General features: G+C 37.7%; 2 protein-coding genes across 9 annotated transcripts in view; one reads left to right on the top strand and one right to left on the bottom strand.

Annotated features, from left to right (window-relative positions):
- Nucleotides 1–9,896, top strand: part of LOC127804306 (uncharacterized) — a 45,709-nt gene extending 35,813 nt beyond the window's left edge. For 3 of the 8 annotated variants that reach the window (XM_052341160.1, XM_052341158.1, XM_052341157.1), the window contains exons 6-8: nucleotides 7,009–7,046; nucleotides 7,156–7,237; nucleotides 9,578–9,896. In XM_052341160.1, the coding sequence (XP_052197120.1) occupies nucleotides 7,009–7,046; nucleotides 7,156–7,237; nucleotides 9,578–9,667 (210 nt within the window). In that variant the 3' untranslated portion in view covers nucleotides 9,668–9,896. Of the gene's footprint in view, nucleotides 1–6,146; nucleotides 6,979–7,008; nucleotides 7,047–7,155; nucleotides 7,238–9,577 lie in introns of those variants that run through there. The other 5 variants (XM_052341159.1, XM_052341156.1, XM_052341155.1 and 2 more) reach the window with 5 other exon arrangements.
- A 360-nt stretch (nucleotides 9,897–10,256) lies between these two features.
- On the bottom strand, nucleotides 10,257–15,741 carry LOC127804305 (uncharacterized). Its single transcript, XM_052341151.1, has 8 exons — nucleotides 14,939–15,741; nucleotides 13,870–14,421; nucleotides 12,424–13,761; nucleotides 12,014–12,338; nucleotides 11,673–11,934; nucleotides 11,354–11,570; nucleotides 10,811–11,172; nucleotides 10,257–10,719 (listed from the first exon to the last, which is right to left on the bottom strand). Exons 1-8 carry the CDS (start codon nucleotides 15,128–15,130, stop codon nucleotides 10,632–10,634), a joined length of 3,336 nt encoding a protein of 1,111 aa, XP_052197111.1. The 5' UTR covers nucleotides 15,131–15,741; the 3' UTR covers nucleotides 10,257–10,631.
- Between the last annotated feature and the right edge of the window lie 4,176 nt (nucleotides 15,742–19,917).

Raw genomic sequence — 19,917 nt, 5'->3', positions numbered from 1 at the left:
TGGCACTCCGTTTCCAGTCGATGCTGGGTGTGACCTATTCCCCCACCCAATCACATACTCTCGCTCCTACTTCCTTACGGAGTGGACCCATCTTGGCCCAAATTTACCTCATATCTAGTGTCCTAATGGGGTGCACAATTATAGTAGAGGCATGATGCACGAGTCTCACTCAAATACTACTTTGTTGTCGGCTAATAACTCGAAAGGAACTGTTCTTATATGCGGCTCTCCTAAAACTTTGCATATCTACGTGCCATTTATCTCCCAACTAAAGTAGTGATAATCTATTTAAAAATATTTAGATTATAAGTCTAGGGCTTGAACTATGGTTAGGAAGATATTGTTATTATCGATTGAGAAATGAAGGATATTAGATCATGCCTACTGAGACAAATATCAGTAATTCAGTATACTGTTCCATAAACCAACACCTAGCATGTGGAATTATATTGCAGAAGCATTTGAAGTAAACTTTTCTACAAATTCTTTTTTGGGAAAATTTCACGTGGTACCTTTGAGGTTTAGGACAATTGCAAAAAGTACCCTTGATATTTGAGAAAATGCAATGAGTACCCCTGAAATTTAATGTAATGCTGCAATTTCTCCCTGTTAAACATTGAAAATGACCAAAATGTCCTTATATGTAAACACTTTTTTCTTCAATTTTCATTTATATTTCTTTCTCTTCTCAAATCCCTCATATCTCTCTCTCTGGGTTTTATGAAACCCAAATGAGTTTGGGTTCTAATGAATGCAGATCAGCTAGGTTTCGTTGAACCCAAAGGCACTTGTATAAAACTTAGATCTCTCTCCTCCCTCTGTGTTCTGCATTTAATAAAACCTAGATCTGGGTTCTGTCAAGCCCTTCTTCTTATTCTTCTCTCCCTTTTTTTGTGTTCTGGGTTAGATGGAATCCAGATTTGGGTTTCGTCAAACCTTTCTTTTTCTTCTTATTTGTACTTCTTTTTCTTCTCTCTCTCTCTCTCTCTCTCTCTCCATTGCTTGGGTTCATTACACGCCAGTCATGAAACCATGTGATGAACCTAGATGGATTTGCTGCTCGCTGATTAGAACCCACTGGGTTCATTGTTGATGTCGGTGATGAACCTAGTGGGTTTTGTTCGGGGTCAGTTAGTTTTTTTAATTTTAATTTTTCAATTAGAGGAAAGAGGAGAGAGAATGAAGGGTAAATTGGTTATTTGACCCCTTTATTTAACAAGGAGGGTGGTGATTGCTATTTCTCAAACGGTAAGGGGTTTCTTGCAATTTTGCCAAACCTAAGAGGTGTTCTTGCAATTTTCTCTTCTTTTTATTTGATAGGAAATGGGCTTTCCACCAAGTCATTTTTTTGCTTTGAGTGATTGGGTTGCTTATCTGAGAACATGCATGTCAGGATCCCACGTTTTTGCTAGGGTTTGAATAGGAAATCTGGAAGGAACCAAGGGATATAGAATGGAGGGAGGAATAGACTGAAAGGGAGGGAAATAACAGTAAGAACAGAGGGAGAAATGCAGTCAGAACAGAACCAAGAGAGAGAATCAGAGAGAAACGAGAGAGATTAGACTTGAGAGAGAGAAGATTTCAATTATCATTCATCTATGTCCATTCTCTAATTCATCTAGCCTATTTATAGGCCGTTCTGAAAGGTTCAAATATTCATGTACAAACATGAACAGCAACCTAGAATACAATAAAGTAAATGCATTTAAAATAACTATTATTATATTTACAATTATATCTTTAGAGATCCTTGGGGTTGTGACAATGCGCAGGACTTGTGCCAAATGCAATAAAAAAGATGTACATTTGTTCACTTGCTAAATAATTTGAAGACAGCAAAAGATTACCTAAGTAAAAGTTATGTTTACAACACAAAAAAATTGCTTGACAAAAAATATCATTTCAGAAGAATGGCTACTTTACCTGACTGGAAGTTCTCAAAGATGGTTAGCAAGTCTGTTTGAAAATAACCACGAGCATTCAAAAGGAACTACACATGACTAAGGTTGTGTTCTGGAGTAGGCTTGCCATGGTTTCAGTACAGCCAATAATTCTATATGGGGTCAAGGCTTCCAAACAACATCCCTGTGGGAATTGACTATTAAACTTGACTCTTTTTTTTTTTAATAATCATTGGACTGTCTGGTTTCTTTATTAAATGGACAAATAGTCTGGACTGGTTCAGTTTAGAGAAGTCCAGAGTCTCTTTTTCTTCATTTGCTTGTCTTGATCCATTGCCATGAATTGTGTCTGGTTGTGGTTTAACTTAGATGATTTCCAGCTGCCCTTAACTGAGATTAGCAGCCTCTTAGTAACTGGGATTGATGAGGAAGCCATGTTTTTCTATATGAACCAATTCCAGAACTATTTACCGTGTTAAATCAAGTAATTTTTCAATAAGAAATCCATGCGACTTCACAGCTCACACGATCTTAGTGGAAGCTTAATTGTTGCCAACTTGCCATATGTTCTAGTTAGGCAGGACAAGGTTTTTGTGCTCCTTAATATGGCATTGACTTGTGTGTTCTCACATTGTTAAGCAGTTGCAAGGTCATCAGAGGTGAAAGGCACCCTTAAGTCACCATGACTTTATATTACCTGAGGCACTAAGTGCCCAAAGAGTCTCTCGCTTGAGCAATCAAAGTGCTAAATTGATAAAAAATTAATGAACATATTTTACATGAAAACGATAATCAGATAATATATAAAAGACTTCTAAAATACTCTTTAAATACAAGTTCTTTTAATAATGTTCAAACAAGTAACTTTTGGATCTTGCAAAATATTTTATTTCCAGGCTGAATCTTTTCTTTTCCCCATTTCTACTTGATGAAATAGATTCAGTAGCCATTTGTTGTAGCAATAGTAACAATGCTAAAAGAATATGGAATGTAATTAAAAAGCAAATAAAGAATGAACAAAAACTAAACTAATTGGATAGTATAATGACCATCAACAGCCTAATTATAAGCCCAAAGAAAGCAACACATTAGAATTCTAAAGAGAAGAAACATAGAGATTGGTTGTTTGTCACTAGGCCACAACCATAGGCTACGGGAAGAACAAGGGAGAGGGATGGTCATCAGAGGAATCACCTACCACTGGTGAGCCTACCAGTTAGGAGCAGCAGTTGGAAAGATTAACCATGTGTTGTCATGTACAAGTGGTTCACTTGCTAAAACCCCTTGAGAGCTCTGGCTAATCTCTAGTAACTATACTTAAAAAAAAGAAAAAAAAAAAACTCTAGTAACTCTTCTCTTGCTCGCCTCCTTGTGATCTATGCGGTGGTGACCTTTCCAGCTACTAAAGAAGAGAGAAGATGGAAGAAATTGAGAAGGCAACTTATCGTGATCGTGTGAACAATATCAATTAGCAATGACTCAACAGTGATTTTTTCCATTTTCTTCTCCATTTTGCTTCTGTTTCCTCTTTGTTTTAAGCTTGAAAGTGCATTTTCGTATACCTTTTTGTTTTATTTTTTGTGTCAATTCTTCTTCTTCTTTTTTTTTTTTGTTTTGTTTTGTTTTTGTTTTTAAACATGGCTCCTAGGTGAGCACTGTTGATGCCTGTCGCTTAATTTGAGGCCCTCACCTAGGAGTCACTTGATTGATGTCATCTTGCATAGAGGTACACAAGGCACTTCCATTGTGGCCTTGAGTGCCCCAAGCGCCTAGGCGAGCGAGGTGCTTCCTTTTGACTACATTGAGTGGTTGTGTAGATTCACTCATGAGAGATATGGTTTGTGAGGGTGTTTTGCTGGGAAAATATGATTGTTGGTGGGGGGATTAATTTAGTTATAGCTTTTGAAATCATTATAGTGTTGAGGTGTGGAGGGGCATTATATGGGTTCGGGGGCATTATACGAGTTTGGGATAGAAAAGGAATGGCTTGAGATTATCTTTTAGTTGTTCCAGATCTTTTCTTGCTACTTAGGGCGCCCTTGTCCTTGGATGATATTGCTTGATCCCCTTAATTTAGGCTGAACTGCAAGGAATGTAAAGCTGATTGCATTGAATGCTGCTTGTTTCAGGATCACCCACAACTAGGAACAGTGAGGGCAACCTCTTTGGGAGGAGGAACATTTTCTGATTGTCTGTTCTATGATGCATTATCTGAGAAGGGGATGTTAGATTTCTTTAGAAGATATTTTGAAAATTGAGGACTCCTTTAGCTTCTTTGTTTTGACTTCTTTACTAGGTTTTTTTTCTCACTCCAGATAGTTTAAGAAAGTTCAGAGCTATTCTGGTTGATTGTGGAAGAAGAATGGGGAGATGGTGTATCACCTCTTTCATTGCCCATTTCTCATAATGTTGAGATTTCCCATTCAATTTTTGGCATGCAGAAGGTTATTTCTACCTCATTAGTGGAACTTTTGTCTTCTTAGGCTTGGGACAGTCCCAGACATAGAGGTACACAAGGATCAAATATCATTTCAATAGGTTGCTTCAGTCTGAAGATGGAATTGTTTTGAAATTTGAAAACATGATGTAAATGAGAAAAAATTGGAAACATTATAAAACGATAAAAAACATTGACCAAAATTTTCATATGTTTGAATTTAGAACTAGTATGCAAGTAGTTTGACATGTTGAAGTGTTTATAATGTTTTGGACTATAGCTAACAACTTAATACTAACATGTAACTCCTAATGCATAATAAGTAAATAATAGGGTAAATTTTTTTTAGGCCTTCTGTAATTTGAGCCTTTTGCACGGAGACCTCTTGTGGTTTAAAAACCTCTTTTAAGGTCCTTGTGGTGTGCATTTTTTTGCTGTGGGCACCTTCTCCTTTACAAAAGATGTTAATTGAGGTAAATTAAGTAAAATTTAACAAAAAATAAAAATTAAATTAAAAAAAGGGAAATCCAGTGGCAGAGGACGTAATCTATGGTGACAGGGGGTTTCAAATCCTCAAAACCCATTGTTGCAACAATGGCTTCTAGCTACCTGAAAAAAAAACCTCAATACACACATTGGTTCTAGATTGTGGAGAACCCAATGACAGGTTCTGACAACTAGAACCCATCATCGCAATGGGTTCTGTTGGACACTAGATTTCCTTTTATATTTTGTTTTTTTTTTTCTAGATTTTTGAATGTTTATTTTTAGTTAAATTTTATGTACTTTAGTTTAGTTAGGGCTTAATTAATGTCGTTTGTGATAGAGGGGTGTCCGAGCAAACAATCTAAACCACATGGACCTCCTGACACAGTTTTAAACCACAAAGGTCTCCAAGTAATAGCCCAAACCATAGGGTTAGGGGCAATTTAACCTAAATAATAATGTACGTTTTTTGTATTACAAATTAGCATGTTATGCATAGTAATAAGTAGAAATGATACACAATATACTACAAATAAATACTATTGCATAACATTATGACAATAAGATTAAGTAATTATAATTTATTCATATAGTAATATCCATTATTAGTATTGAATAGTTTACTATGATATTATACCTTGGTATTGTAATAATATGTTCTTTTGTGACATTTAAGACACTGGGTCTCCCTAAGAAGAATCAAGAGACCTCTCTCAGGTCTCTGTCAAATAATAGATAGATAGATCAGTAAATAGACCATTGGGTCTCTTAGTTTGCAAACCTGATGAGGTAAAGTGCAATTCAATGGAAATCCTGATCCTGGTGATGTGCCATGGGGTCAGAGAGTATTGAACTTATGGGACACTGTAATGTTTCATCTGGTGCAGTATGAAACCATACAATACCAAAACCAAACCAAAACAATGTTTAGTTCCTTGTTTCTTATGTGGCTACTTCTTTTGTCATGTTGTGCATCTGTCATGAAATGAACAGATGAGTGTTTGAATGTGAAAAAGCTTCAATTCCTTCCTTGAAGCTACCATTCTGGTTTCCCCTTTTTTGAGGTTGAGAGAGAGAGGCCACTAGTCCTTGGCTTTGTTCTTCTGGTTATTAAATTACTTATTTCTGCACATTGATAGATAGGTTATGTGACATTTATCTTTATGTCATGGCTTATGTCATTAGGATTAGCTTATGTCGTGGCTTATGTCATGACCCATTTAGTATTAGTATATATAGGTATACAATCTATTATTTGAGTGATGAATTTATTTCCTCCAACTAGAGTTTCTCTCAAGTTTTCTGATTCAACTTGGTATCAGAGTCAAACCCTAGTTGCAGTCACGGCCTCCTGGCAGCTGCAGTCGTTGTTCCGCCACCATAGCTGTCGTTGCCGCCCACGGACACCCTACCGCCAGCCACTCTGTCCGTCAATGATGCCTCCAGATCCGCAGCTCCATTGCGTCTCCGCTACCTCAACGCCGCTGCTGACTCTAGCTCCATTGCGACCTCGCTGCCTCCACATTGCTGCTGCCCCCAATTGTTGCCGTCATTGCTGTTGGCCTTCTCACCATCGCAACTGCCGCTCAATCTCCCTTCTCCGGTCGTCATCGCCATCGTCGGTCGGTAGGTCTCAACCTCTGGTCTCTCAGATCTTGTAGTCGCTTCTCTGGATCTTATGCATCGCATAGATCTCGTGTCGCCCCTGTATTGTCAATCTGCCATCGTCACCGCCTCCTTCCTCGCGACTGTCTTCTACAACAACGCCCCCACACGCCCTCGGATAAACTACATTTGTAACAAGTTTGGCACATGTAATATATATGTTCCACCTCGAGGGGGAGTGTGAGATTTATTTGGCTTATGTCATGACCCATTTAGTATTAGTATATATAGGTATACAATCTATTATTTGAGTGAGGAATTTATTTCCTCCCAACTAGGGTTTCTCTCCCTCAAGTTCTCTGATTCAATAGGTTCTATGGTGCTTTGAATGTCTTTCTTGAATCTATGCTCCATAGGGTTTACCCTGTTTATGATGGTTTTCTTCTTCAATGATACTCGCACACAGTAAGTATCATTATTTATTGCTATAGTTCTCAAGATTTTCTGCGCCTGCCCCCCCCCCCCTCTTCTCCCGCCTCCCCTCTTTTGTGTTCACTGTTTGTATGTTTGATTCTGCAGCTGATTGCTGTTATTTTGGGTCATCTTTGGACGTCTGAGTAAGTTTTGGCACCTAAACTATGTTATTATCTTCCTCTAATAAATTTTATTTATGGAGCTGTTCTTGTTCTCTTATTTTTCTTATCTGAGATTGCTAATCTTTGGCAGACACCCAAAAATGAGAACAAGAATTGAACTACTATTGAAACAGAATAGACTCACGAAGCAAGATGTTAAGGATATACTTCAGGTATCTGCTTTGCTCGTAAAGCTTGCTAAATCTTTACAATTTTCTTTGATCATCGTATCTCTCCATAAAAAACAAATTTCAATGTTCATTCATTACATCTTTTATATTTTCTGTGTTTCTGTCTTGATGTTGTTATAGAACTTGGGTTCCTTAAGAGTTGTAATCATTTGGTTTGGGGAGCTGTAGTTAAATTATCTAAGGATCAAGTCCAACATTTAAGCCATCCTTTTAGTGAAACAAATCCATCTCCTTCTTGCTGGAGGTGTGCATTTCTGGGGTGCTTTCAGCTCTCTAGAACTTGGTTATATTATCAGTGTAGTCAAAAGTGATCACCTGGCTCACCTAGGCGCTCAGGCAGTGCAAGGTGCTGGGGAAGTGCCTCACCTGCTGCTAGGCGAGCTCCTCTTCTGAGGCATCAAGTGCCACAAGTGCTTGCCTAGGCTGTAATGAATCAAAATAAAAAGAAAATTTGAAGGAAAGTGAAGGGTCATCTACAGAAGGGATGTGAAAGGTCTCTCAGTGTGATAGGAAGAGTAAAATGAAGAGGAAAATGCAAAAACAAAGAAGAAAAGCAGACCCACCTGGCTCCTCCTTGTTTTGTATGCTGTTGATGTTGCTTTTTAGTCACTGTTGCACTGTTTCTTAGTTAGTGTTTTAACTTTTCAGAGTGCTAATTATTGCTCGACAGTCCCTTTTTTGTTCTATGATATATATATTTTGTTCTATACTTTTAGTCAATACTCAGTTAATATTTGCAAGAAAAGAATTATGTTTGTTTGCTACAACTTTAAGCCTGCAACAATGTAACTTGTAACCTCATATATAATATTGTTTGTTTGTTAATATTATATATTATATAGCTGTATATAAATTATATAACTTATATTTTTGTGTGAATATTTATATTATATTATATGTTTGATTGTTTTCCTATAAGTATTTAAAATTGTTTATTTTATATATAAATATTGAACATTTGTTATGTGTTTATTTTCTTTTTCATATTGAATATATTTTTTTATTATTATTTTTTTAAATTTAGAGCCTTGCTTTGGTGAGGCAAGTGATATTTTAGTGCCTCAGGCTATATAAGGTTCATAGCTCCATAAGGGCGCCTTTCGCCCTTGATTACCTTGTATATTATTTAAGAAAACCATTGAAAAAAAGCTCATTGATTACCTGGTTTTAGGATTATTTATTTCCTTTTAGAGGTGGACTTCAGCATTTCGTCATTTCAAATGGTCCTACGAAACCAGAGGGTAAAAATTGAATAAAATCTTCTTTTATTTATTTTGAGTGCCCTTCTGAAGATAATCATATAAGCATTTGTTGCCCTGCAAAGAAATTTTTCTATGGTTCTTCTTTCTCTCTATGTACAACAACATGAGCAATCACAAGCCTTGATCTTTCTCTTTGTATGCATGTAAGTAATTTAATACTATATTCTATGATTTGTGATTAAATAAGCAAACCTAGTTTACCAGCTTGCATGGAAAAAGTTGTTTTAGTGGCACCAAGGCCACCCCTTGAGTACTTTCAGGTGAGTGAAATCAGTTATTTGATCCTTCCCCTAAGAACTTTTGGCAAAAAGAAGACACCATACACAAGTTGTATTGAAATAAAAACTCATGGGAAAGATGCCCTTGCATGAATACGTGCAATGATCTCACCCTTCTCAGGTTCAAGGGATATTTACAGATTTTTAATATGATTTGGGACAAATGTAATCCACATATGTCAATTCTTAAACTTGGAAGCATTATTGTGTTTGCTTCCTGGCCTTGGCATTCTGAGTTAATATCAATTTGACTAGAACAATGAAACTTGCCTACTGGCATGAGCCATTCTATTAGTGTAATGCATATGCTATGTGTTTCCTTCTAAAGGGGGGAAGTCCAGTGAACCTGCATGCACAACAGACATAAAACACAAACCCTTGTGCTGTACATCAATCCTTCATGTTGCACGATACACTCTTCGCATTGTATAGGATACCGGTGCCCTTGGATACTTGAGTTTTTCCTACAAAGGTTGTTCACATTTGCTGAAGTCTTAAGGTGCTAGGAGAATTGTCTGGATGCAGGCTAGGTATTGTCTGAATGCAACCTTTCTTCTCCTTGCTCAGTGCCTCTGACTCAATTTTTCTTGCTTGATATAGGCCAAGTATCTGCAACTGCAATGAGCAAAAATCCTTTTCAGGAACTAAGAGTCTACGTTAAACAATGTCTTAAATGAATCATTGAATGATCTTATATTGACGTAGTAGTCACACACTACAAATTAGTTAATTGTAGTGCCTTAGCTGCAGAAATGTTTATGTTCCTTCTGGGCTTACTGCAGGAATACCATGACAACATTGGTGATATGGACGGACCAGAGGAAAAGGAGAGAGCACAGGCAAAAATCCAAAAATTCATCTCAGCTTTTTGAAAAATTGCCTGCTGCAAGGTAGCTTATTCTTTAAAAAGCTGTTTGTAGCTCAAGAAACAGTATGCCTGCATGTTGCAATCACTGAGACATGTTAATGTAGTCAACCCCTCCGTTTTTGTATTCTATATGTATCAGTTAGTCTGGAGATAGATTTTCTCAGTTATAATCCACTACATTCAGCGACGATGGTTGTACACCCTCATTAATCCAAACTATTCTTTACCATTAACCCGCTTGTCAAGAATGGCGCCAATATTTGCTTGCTTGACTTGTAATCACCTCTCCTTTCAATGGACGCATTTGAATAGACGGCACCGAGAAACTGTCTTGGCCTATTGATGTCTTAATTCCAAAGCCTGCTGTATATAGTTGCTATACATATGCCAATGGGGGCATGGTTGTTGAAATCTGGACTTATCGTTCAGATTTATTTTGTTTACCTAGCTATTAGCCTAAGTGATTTATATTTACTTCATTTTTGTGATGCAGTAGTCTTTTGTCGGGCTTGTACCATTGTCCCTTTCAGCTTTTCTTTGGAAGCGGTTCCTTTACATTTGCTCTTCCACCCTTGAAGGTGTTGAAAAATGTTGCAATCAATTAATGGATATTTCTATAATTATGAGTTATTTTGGCCGATGTTCTTTAAACATTGTTTCTGTATTAGTAAGTCCATACCATACCGAAAAGCCAGCCCACAACCCCATTTAGATTAAATACATTCATTATCCAGTCATGTTTTAACAATTGCAAGCTTGCAACAAAAGATTGTACTTTAATGTAATATTTTCGGGAACCATTCAGCTCAGCTATACACACTCGTTGCTCAAATCTTGCCCTTCGGATGCTCAAAAGAAGCCAAATATTTCTCTGCTCTCTCTTGTGCTGCATCACCTTGCTGTCTTTTTACTTCCAAACCTATTTTGGTTGCTCTTCATCTTTTAGCATAAGGTCTAGGCTGATCTTCCTACAGGCTTAGTGAAGCAACTCTGCTTTCCAGGGACTCTATGGAATCGCTGGTGCCGGCCGGCCATGTCATTGGAAATGTCAAGTTCCTGCAGCATATGATCAAAGACGCATCCATATGATTAAAAGGAAAGCATGTTATACAGAAGGAAAATCAAAATCAAGCATGCTTATCTATACCCTAAGATTCTTCTGCTTGTGCATTGGTTGAGAGTAGTGGGTGTATAATTTCCAAATTCGGTCGCCAGACGCTTGGATAGTTTTGGTATCTCCGACAACGGAAGAACATCCCAGACTTTCAGAACCTGGATGTCTTCCGAATTTATCCTCATTATGTTCACACTCCATGCAAGGTTGAGTGACCCATCAACTGCATGCAACTTCAAAACTTGAGAGAGAGCTCCGTTCATGTTGGGAGCTCTCTTCTCCTGGTTCAGTCGCCAGCCACCCGATAGCTTTTCCAGATGCGAAACCACCCGCTTTCGAGCCTCCACATTCTTGATCCTAGCCATGGATGTCATAAACTCATCACTGAAGCAAACCTGTGGCACAAAAATAAAGGTCATGTTTCACATGAACAGGGGTTCTCTATAATAATGCTATAGTGACTGAATTCAGAAAGCAGGGTTTAATGACATCTCAGTTATTTCGAAGGACTTTAGCTATAGAACCCTCGAAGAAGATCTACAAATAAAAGGAAGACCACGAGGGAAGGAATCATACCTTCCACCTTGCATTAATGAACAATGGGGAGTCTCGTTTGAGCAGCACATCAAGTTGATTAAGCTCTACCAGGGCACCTGCAACAGCTGGAGCTAAGTTCTTGTCATTCACAGCATCATAGAAACACCCTCTTGCCTTGGCATCTAAAACCAGTCTCTTCCAAACAGTGCCACTGTTAAGCAGTGTAGCACCATTCCCCACTATCCATAAGCAATACCTGAAACAAGATACCAAGCATGTTTAGTCGGAACATATGGTTACAGATGATTTTGAAGTCAGGGAAGACGGCATCCAGTTTTCCGCTCTATTGAAGCAATACCTTGCTCTAGTAAGAGCCACGTTCGTTCTCTGAAGATTGGAGAGGAAGCCCACGTTTCCCTGCGCGTTACATCTGACAGTAGAGATGATTATCACATCCTCCTCGCCACCTTGAAAACCGTCGACAGATCGTGCACTCACCGAGAAGTTACTTTCCTTGACTGTTTTGTATTTCTTTCCAAGTTTTTCTTGAAGGACCGATGCTTGAGCCTTGTACGGGGATATGCAACCAACACTTATCTTCTGTTTTGAGGCCACAGATTCTACAGAGGCAAATATGAAATCATAATTCAGACATCAAGTTAACACTGAAAAGTCATCTTCTGGTTAATAGAAGATTACCTTTAAAGAGCATTGCAACAATTTCCATGACCACAGCTATTTCAACGATGTTTTTAGTACTACGCCTGTCATCAATCCTCTCTTGGCCATTCGTTACATTTATAAAAGTGTAGGGGCCATACATCTTCCCTTTCAGGAAGCGCTTCGCATAAGATTTTTGCGTAACTGTTGGAGCATCCAAAATCTTTTTGTCGTAAAACTCTCTATTTGGAAATAAGCTTATTGATGGATGCATCCTGTACTGAACTTCCAGAAGATGTTTCCTTTGTCCCAATAATACCAGCCTCTTAAATAGACTTCTTCCGAAGTCAGCGTTCTCAGATATCTGCAGATAGTACGTTGTCAGTATATCGAGTAGAAAAATAAATGAGTTTTAAAAGATTAGAAAGACAGAAACTGGGATAACACACCTTGCTTTGGACCATTGCTGGAAGCTGTTGTTCATCCCCAACGAGTATAGCATGGCGAAGACCGGGAAGCTGCAAAGGAATGGCGGACTCGCATTCTTTGAGCTGAGCTGCTTCATCGATAATCAGCATTTCCAGTGGTTTCTTCCTTTCTGGGGGCAATTTAGCAGAACTTGAAACAGTGCAAAATATCAAGCACGCATTTTGTAAGCAAAAGCTTCGAATTTCACTATACTCAGTTAAACTTGGAAGTGATAATGTTTGACTAAGAATTTCGAGTATTTCAATGCACTCTGTCTTGGCTAAAGTCAACTCTAAAAATCCCTTTTTGATCCATACACCTTGAACTCCATTGAGAACTTCCCTCAAACCATCAATTGCTGTACCACTGTCATGCAGCAACTTTCGAATTGAGTTTAGCAGATCAAGAGCCCTGATCATCTTCTTTACTTGTTCCACTGAAAGGCATGACGTTGGCAAATGAGTGTACAAATTTGGGCCAAGAAATTGCAGCCGATTGTTAATAAATTTAAATCTCTGAAACACGAATTCTTCAAATGTCAAACACGAACTTTTCACTTGGTTATGAGAAGGCTCCTTCATGTGCTGTTTTGTCTTCTTCTTCTTCTTCTGTTCCTTCTTCTTGTTTTCCTTCAAAGTTTCAACTATTGACCTCATCATTTTCTTTCTACGCGTCTCTTTGAAGTCTTTATCATTGATATCGTCCCCTTCCTCTTGATTACTCTTTACCTCCCCTTCCCCTTCTTTATCCTCTTCTTCATTCTTATCATCATTATTAGATTTTTTCAAATACAAACGGTATTGATGCTCAGGGTCTTTAAGAAGGCTTATCATAGACTCTAGAGTACTTTTCCAGCCAGTTGATGGAGCAAAACAATGGTCAAGACCAACAATACGGTAATCAAGAAACACATCAAACAGGTCTTCATGATTGTCGATCTTCATTCGCTCCCCGTTACCAAATAAAACGACATCTCCCAATCCATAAGAATCATACTCAAGAGCATCCTCAACCAAACCAACAAGCCGTTTTGCAACCCCCAACACTGCAATGTTTGTCGGAGCACAAGTCAAGGTTCTGCATCCCTTCTTCCACAGTGCAAACAATAGTGAGCTGACTGTCTTTGTCTTCCCAGTCCCTGGAGGTCCCCATATTAGTTTAACTGTATTCTGATGACGACATTCACTTGCAGCCACACCCTCTAAAACTGCAGCCGTTTGAGAAGGATTCAGCATAGAAGATCCTACGGCATTATATGCATTGGTTACAGCTCCATTCTTGTTCTCTTGAGAGATGCAATCGCTACAATTGCTTCCGACCTGGAAGAATTTAGACAGGGGAAAGTTGTGAATCTAAACATATAACCTATACTAATTATAAACAGAGAGTAATTGGGGAGATGTGGAATAATGGACTGTGATTCTTACTGTAGAATCAAATAGCATGACCCTTTTGATGATGTTCATGTTCCCTCCAGCCAGCCCCGAGTTCAATGCCTGCCATATACGATTATTTGTTGTCATGTTTGTCAGATAAACGACGAAAAGACTTTTCTCCTTCCCTGTCTCATCCTCTGGCTCATCTGCAACAAACGCGATAGGCTTTGATGACAATATCGTCATTTCAGGGCTGTCATGCTTCATCTTCGTAACCAAACCGAGAAGATAAGGCATTTGAGGCCTGTTCAGATCATTGATGCATTTTGGTTTCACGTCTGTCAGGGCAATGAGGTCTCCAACCTCAGGCCCATACATTCCTTCAACATTTGCAATTTCCCTTAGGTCCTTCATCAAAATTCTGTAGGACAATTTCTTGGGGTAATCCTTTGCTTTTCTCACTGAAATTATTTCGCGGGTAGGTGCTCGGGCCACTGTTCCGATGTTAGAGTGCAAATCTGCTCTAGTTTCCTCGATCAGTGGATAGATGAACGACCTCAAATACTGACCAGTCGATGAAAATGTCATCGGAATTGTCTCAATCTGTCAAAAGATTTAGGTATGGTGGAGAGAAAAATGCTAGTTAGCACAGCCAACACTTGAATTCACCAGGAAAAAGAATCTAAATAAGAAAAGTTGATGCAGAGAAGAATAGCTCTTATCTGATGCATCCCAAAATTTTATTTGAGAAATTTCAAATGAAACTAACAAGATTATCAATTTTGGTAGTCAAGTCAAATGGGGTCAAGATGGCTCTGTTTCATAGTATTAATTGAAAGATGATCAGCTCGAGCTTAAAGTATTAATCTCCACATCTAAGTTTCTTTTTTCCAGATTGTTGATCACCATTGTCAATCGTCACTCTAATCATATCAAATCTCTGTGAAAACAGACAAAACTATAGAAACTAGATTTGGCTATAAATGGAGGTAAAATCCAGCATATTATACACAGAAAGAAACAGAATACGAAGATACAAATATACACATCCATGAAGAAGCACATCTAGCGTTGGGCGTCATCAATACGCAGATAAAGAAGAGAAAATATATATTCGAACCTTGGCCTTGTAAAGATTTTTGTTGAAAACATCAGCAAGTGACCAAGAAAACACCAAATCTATCAAACTTTTCCCCTTCAGTTCATCCTTCTTCACATGTCTGCTACTACTTGCCATCCTATTTTGATCTTCTATCAACTTTTTCCCCTTCAGTTCATCGTTCTTCACATTACTACTAGTACTTGCCATCATATTTTGACTTTATACTCTTTCTCTTTCCGAAACTATCGAATCCAATGAGAAATCCACGTCAGTCCAATCTCAGACACAACAATCCTCAAAAACCCACACAAAAGTTTCGTCAGTATTTTTGTCGAGAGAGAGAATAAGGAGAAGAAGAAAGCCGGAGGCAAGAACTTAAGGATGAAGGAAAATGTGAATCCGTGGCCTTGGATTTGAAGATTGAAAGAGCTGCCATATTGTATCACACGTAATGGACATCATAAAAGTGAAATCCGTACGATTGTGGGATCAAGAAAGCGTTGTAACATAGGAAAGGAAAGGGAAAGGAAGAGGAAATTTGAAATGGTTGACTCCAAGTCAATACAAATAATGCGCCAGCTTCTCTTAGCCTTGAGGGAAGAGGATTTCCCAAGAGAAAGAGATATGTACAGGTACAGGGTGACTGTTGAAGAAGACCAAGAATCCCCAAACGCCGGCATATCATTGATTGCTTTTTGGAGAGGGAAGCGAAGACAATCGTAATTAATGCCAAGAATGTGAAAATGTGAAAGCAGGCTGCATCAAAGGCCGATGCTTGGACGAACCAACAACGAACGAAGCTTTCCGTTCGCAGCAGAAAGTACACCAGCCGACATCTTCTTTTTTCTTTTTAATTATATTGGTTGATTTTTAAAGGGTACGGTTAATATTGTATTATATATTAATAATAATTTTTAATTTTTATTTGTTGAAGATTTCATTTTTTAAAATTCAACGTTCAATCCCATAACACTATATTTTTTTTATTATTGTATATATATTTATATAAATAAAAATCATTAATTAGATCAATATTATTGATGATTATGTCATACACCACTGTATCATCTAATGCTAAGATCATTTATCAATTATTTTATTTCATCTTTTTCATTTTTAAATTTTATAAACCTAAAAAGAAAAAAAAAATTAAAGTATTTGTGGTGGCAATCGGAGAAGTTTGAAAAAATATAGAAAAAACAACATGAATATTTAATCACTCCAATTGATACAATCAATAGACAAAATGATTACCATCGATGCTTGATTTAAGAAATTTGCATTGTGTAAGAAAGATTAACTGAGATAATCAAGGAGATTAGTTAATACAATTTATGTGCTAAATAAATAAATGCAATTCATTGTAATTAAAAAGTCATGAGATGAGTTCTGAAAATATTTTTTTTTAAAAAAAAAGAACAAAAGTATATAATTTTCTTAAATTAGTCTTAATTTACATATATATATATGTGTGTGTGTGTTTTCTGCTTAAGTTATTCTCAATTTTCATAATGATGTAAAAAATAATAATCTTCTTTAAATAATTAAGTAAATATTTTAGTGCAGAAGATTCTTTACTTTATTACAATAAATACATATTATCTATATTTGTTTGCTAGGCTTAATCTCTAACATGCTAACAATACCCAATAAGGATTTCATAACCAAATGAAAGGCCGTCAGAAATCAATTACAAGTTCAAAGAACTCCACTCCAAACCAAGATTATTATCTATATTTGTTTGCTAGGCTTAATCTCAAACATGCTAACAATACCCAACAAGGATTTCATTACCAAATGAAAGGCCGTCAGAAACCAATTACAAGTTCAAAGAACTCCACTCCAAACAAGGATTATTTCAAACAAAAATCAGTAGCTGCTGATCAAACCCCTCAGGCTCACCATCAAGCTGAAGATGAAGGCTGATTGTTCGCCTTTTTCTTTCCCGCAAGTGTACGGAATCGCAACAAGTAATATAATGATGAATCAAGTATCGTTCCCACGAGGATTAGCTTTTAATCCCTACTTTAACCAATATTAACTTTAATAAGTCACACACAATTAAAAGAATAATCAATAGAAGTTTTATATAAGTTAAAACTAACTCACCAAAAAGAAAACACAAAATAACTCTTTAGGTTTTAAATATAGAAATCTAATGCACTAGGGTTCATGAATCCACCTTAGTTCTATAATTGGTTTAATCTTCCAGTGATTGGGTTTTATAATTCTTGTTTTGAACTGAAAATCGATAATCCTAAGTTAATCAAAAGCCTCTCTCGATGGTCAATCGAATCTATGCTCACATATGAGATTAATTATCTCTAATTAATCTGCAAATATACAAACATGCATTTATCCACAATGATTATCAAAAATAAGATTTCACAAGGCATAACGGTATCTCTACCTATTATCGAACCTTATGTCATTTATTACCAAGTGCTAATCTATATTGAATCTCTCGAAAGCAATATAAATCACAAACACATTCTAATGGCGGCCAAGCATCAAAACGGAATTAATGCATAATAAACGATCAACTCAAAAGACAAGAATAAAATAAAACCCAAATACTTTTAATTAAACCATCATTGAACTAGGTTTCATCAATCACCCTAGCCACAAAATACTTAGCCTAACATAGTTTCAACCAACGAAAGAATAATAAAAACGGAGTTCATGATGTTATAAAGAAGAAAGAACAGAAAAATAAAACCAAAAACCGAAGATCTTCAAGAAAATCTTCTCTTTTTGCCTCGACTTGCCGTCTTCTCCCTCTTCCAAAAGCTCCTTAATCTTTCTTAAATCAGCCTTTATATAGTTCTCTTTAGGTTATCAAAGTCCTACCCCTTGAAGGAGTCCATCTCTCTTTTATTTGGGCTGAAACGGGCTTAAAACGAGCTTAAACCGAAGCTTTGAACCTTACCGCGGTCCTACCGCGGTATGCTTGTTGCTGCAGACCCGTGAGCTCCAGAAAATAATTCCTAAAGCGGTCCTAAAGCGGTATGCATACCGCTGTAAGACCGTGAGCTCCAGAGACTAAGTCTTATAGCGGTGCTACAGCGGTATGCATACCGCTATAAGCCCGCTAGCCTTCTTCTTTGGTCTCTTGCTTTATCATCTTCAACTTTTTGTTTTTGATACTCTTTTGCTTCTTTTTAATTCGAAACTCGACCATGCCTCCAAGCTTCATTTCACTCCCATCATGCACCAAAAATTACTCTTTTTGCTCCATGTCCGCTTTAACACATGCTCCACATCTACATAACCATATATAGAACCAAATCAAGTAGAAATCATGCCCATTGAATGTATAAATGCTAAGTTTATAGACCAAAATAAGTGTATAAAAGACACTTATCAAATACCCCCAAACTTAGACTCTTGATCGTCCCGAGCAAAATTATCAACTCAAATGTATCACCCCTCAAGTAAAGAATAGTTAATATTTCAAACTCAATCACAAGTTGGATAGCCTTCCAAGTAGCCTCAGATTTTGGTACCATTCATAATTCACACAAAGTTTTCTAGTAATGCTACACAAATGTTTTGGACCCATTCCATGTTTTGACGTGTGTGTGTGCGAATCCTGTCAAGTACAATATCATGCATAAGGTTGTTGGTATCCCGACCCTTTGATGGTTATGTATACTTTCTCGCTCGTAATATGCACTCCACCCCCAAACTTGGTCTTTTTATTCAGTCCCTAGGTGCTCTCAATCACTCTTTTCTTTCTTGTTCAAGTTTGGTTGGACTCAGCCAAAAATGGCGTTGTCTTGGTTTGTGAGGACTCTCTTTTATTTTGAACGATTCGGCATGCTAACATCCACTAGACAGTCAAACCCACCAGTTTTCTCAATCCCTAAGAGTTACAAACATCGGCACCATTATTGAGTTTTTTTTTTTTTTTTTGATTGATATCTTATGTGCAAGCCTTCACTCCATTAAGCTTTCTGAATGACCCTTGTAACGAGCTTTCAGCCGATGACTCCCAAGCCAGATGACCACGGGGCACCAGGTTTTAAGATACCTCTACGGGCATAATCACTCAAGTCATTCAGGCTACGAAGAAAGGTATAAGATATATGCAAGCTTAAATTTAATTTGGTGCACGACATAGTAACATAGGGATGAGATCACTGGCCTATGGTCATTGTCTAGCTTCCCTTAGTGTGCCTAACACATTCCACACAAATTTTAACATGCACGGAGTCGACACATTCCTTAACATTTACCACCATGGCTTAATCTTCCCCAAACTCTTCTTTTCATTTTTTTTTTTTTTTTTTTTTTTTTTTTTTTTTTTTTGATGATGGAATTGCTCACAAAGAGGTTTTAAGGGTGAAAGTCTATATAGGGACTTATGCATTTAACCTCCTGACACTTGTGCTCAAATAGTCGTCTAACATGGATAGTGAATCACTAAACCAAAATGAGTAGCATCACTATCTTTACTCGTTTCATCAAAATAGTACCAAATAAGATTCATCATTGATGGCATGTCTACCCAACAAATTTTTTTTTTTTTTTTTTTTTTTTTGACGACCAAGTAGATTAACATATAATGCATGATTGGATCATCAAAACCATCCCCCCAAACTTAAAATGAGCCATTGTCCCAAGGGCTCGAAAGGCATTAAAAAGGAAGGAAGGCACCTGGGCAGAAGAGTCGGTGCATGGATGGCCGAAGTGAATCAATGGTCTTCGGGAGGTGGCGGCGGCTGTGACCGGAGTAGCTGGGCAAACATAGATCTCATCTCCTCGTGCTGGGTATGAAGGTCGGCTCTGAGAACATCCAAGCCTGCTTGCAGCATGTGAAATTGTCGATCTTGTTCCGCTCGATTTTCTTGGATTTGTGCTTGCATTGCCTCCAATGTGGGGCCAAAGTTGACCCCTCCAGGTCGGCGTCGGGGCGGTGGTCTCACTGCAGGTGGTGCTTCGGGTTCCATGTACTCCTCGGCTTCATCTTCCTCCTCGACCTCTGCTGCTGTGTC

The sequence above is a fragment of the Diospyros lotus genome, chromosome 6 (genome assembly GCF_014633365.1).
Source record: "Diospyros lotus cultivar Yz01 chromosome 6, ASM1463336v1, whole genome shotgun sequence".
Taxonomy (NCBI): Eukaryota; Viridiplantae; Streptophyta; class Magnoliopsida; order Ericales; family Ebenaceae; genus Diospyros; species Diospyros lotus.
The sequence above is the reverse complement of the archived record's forward strand: the minus strand, read 5'-3'. Positions and strand labels throughout refer to the sequence as shown.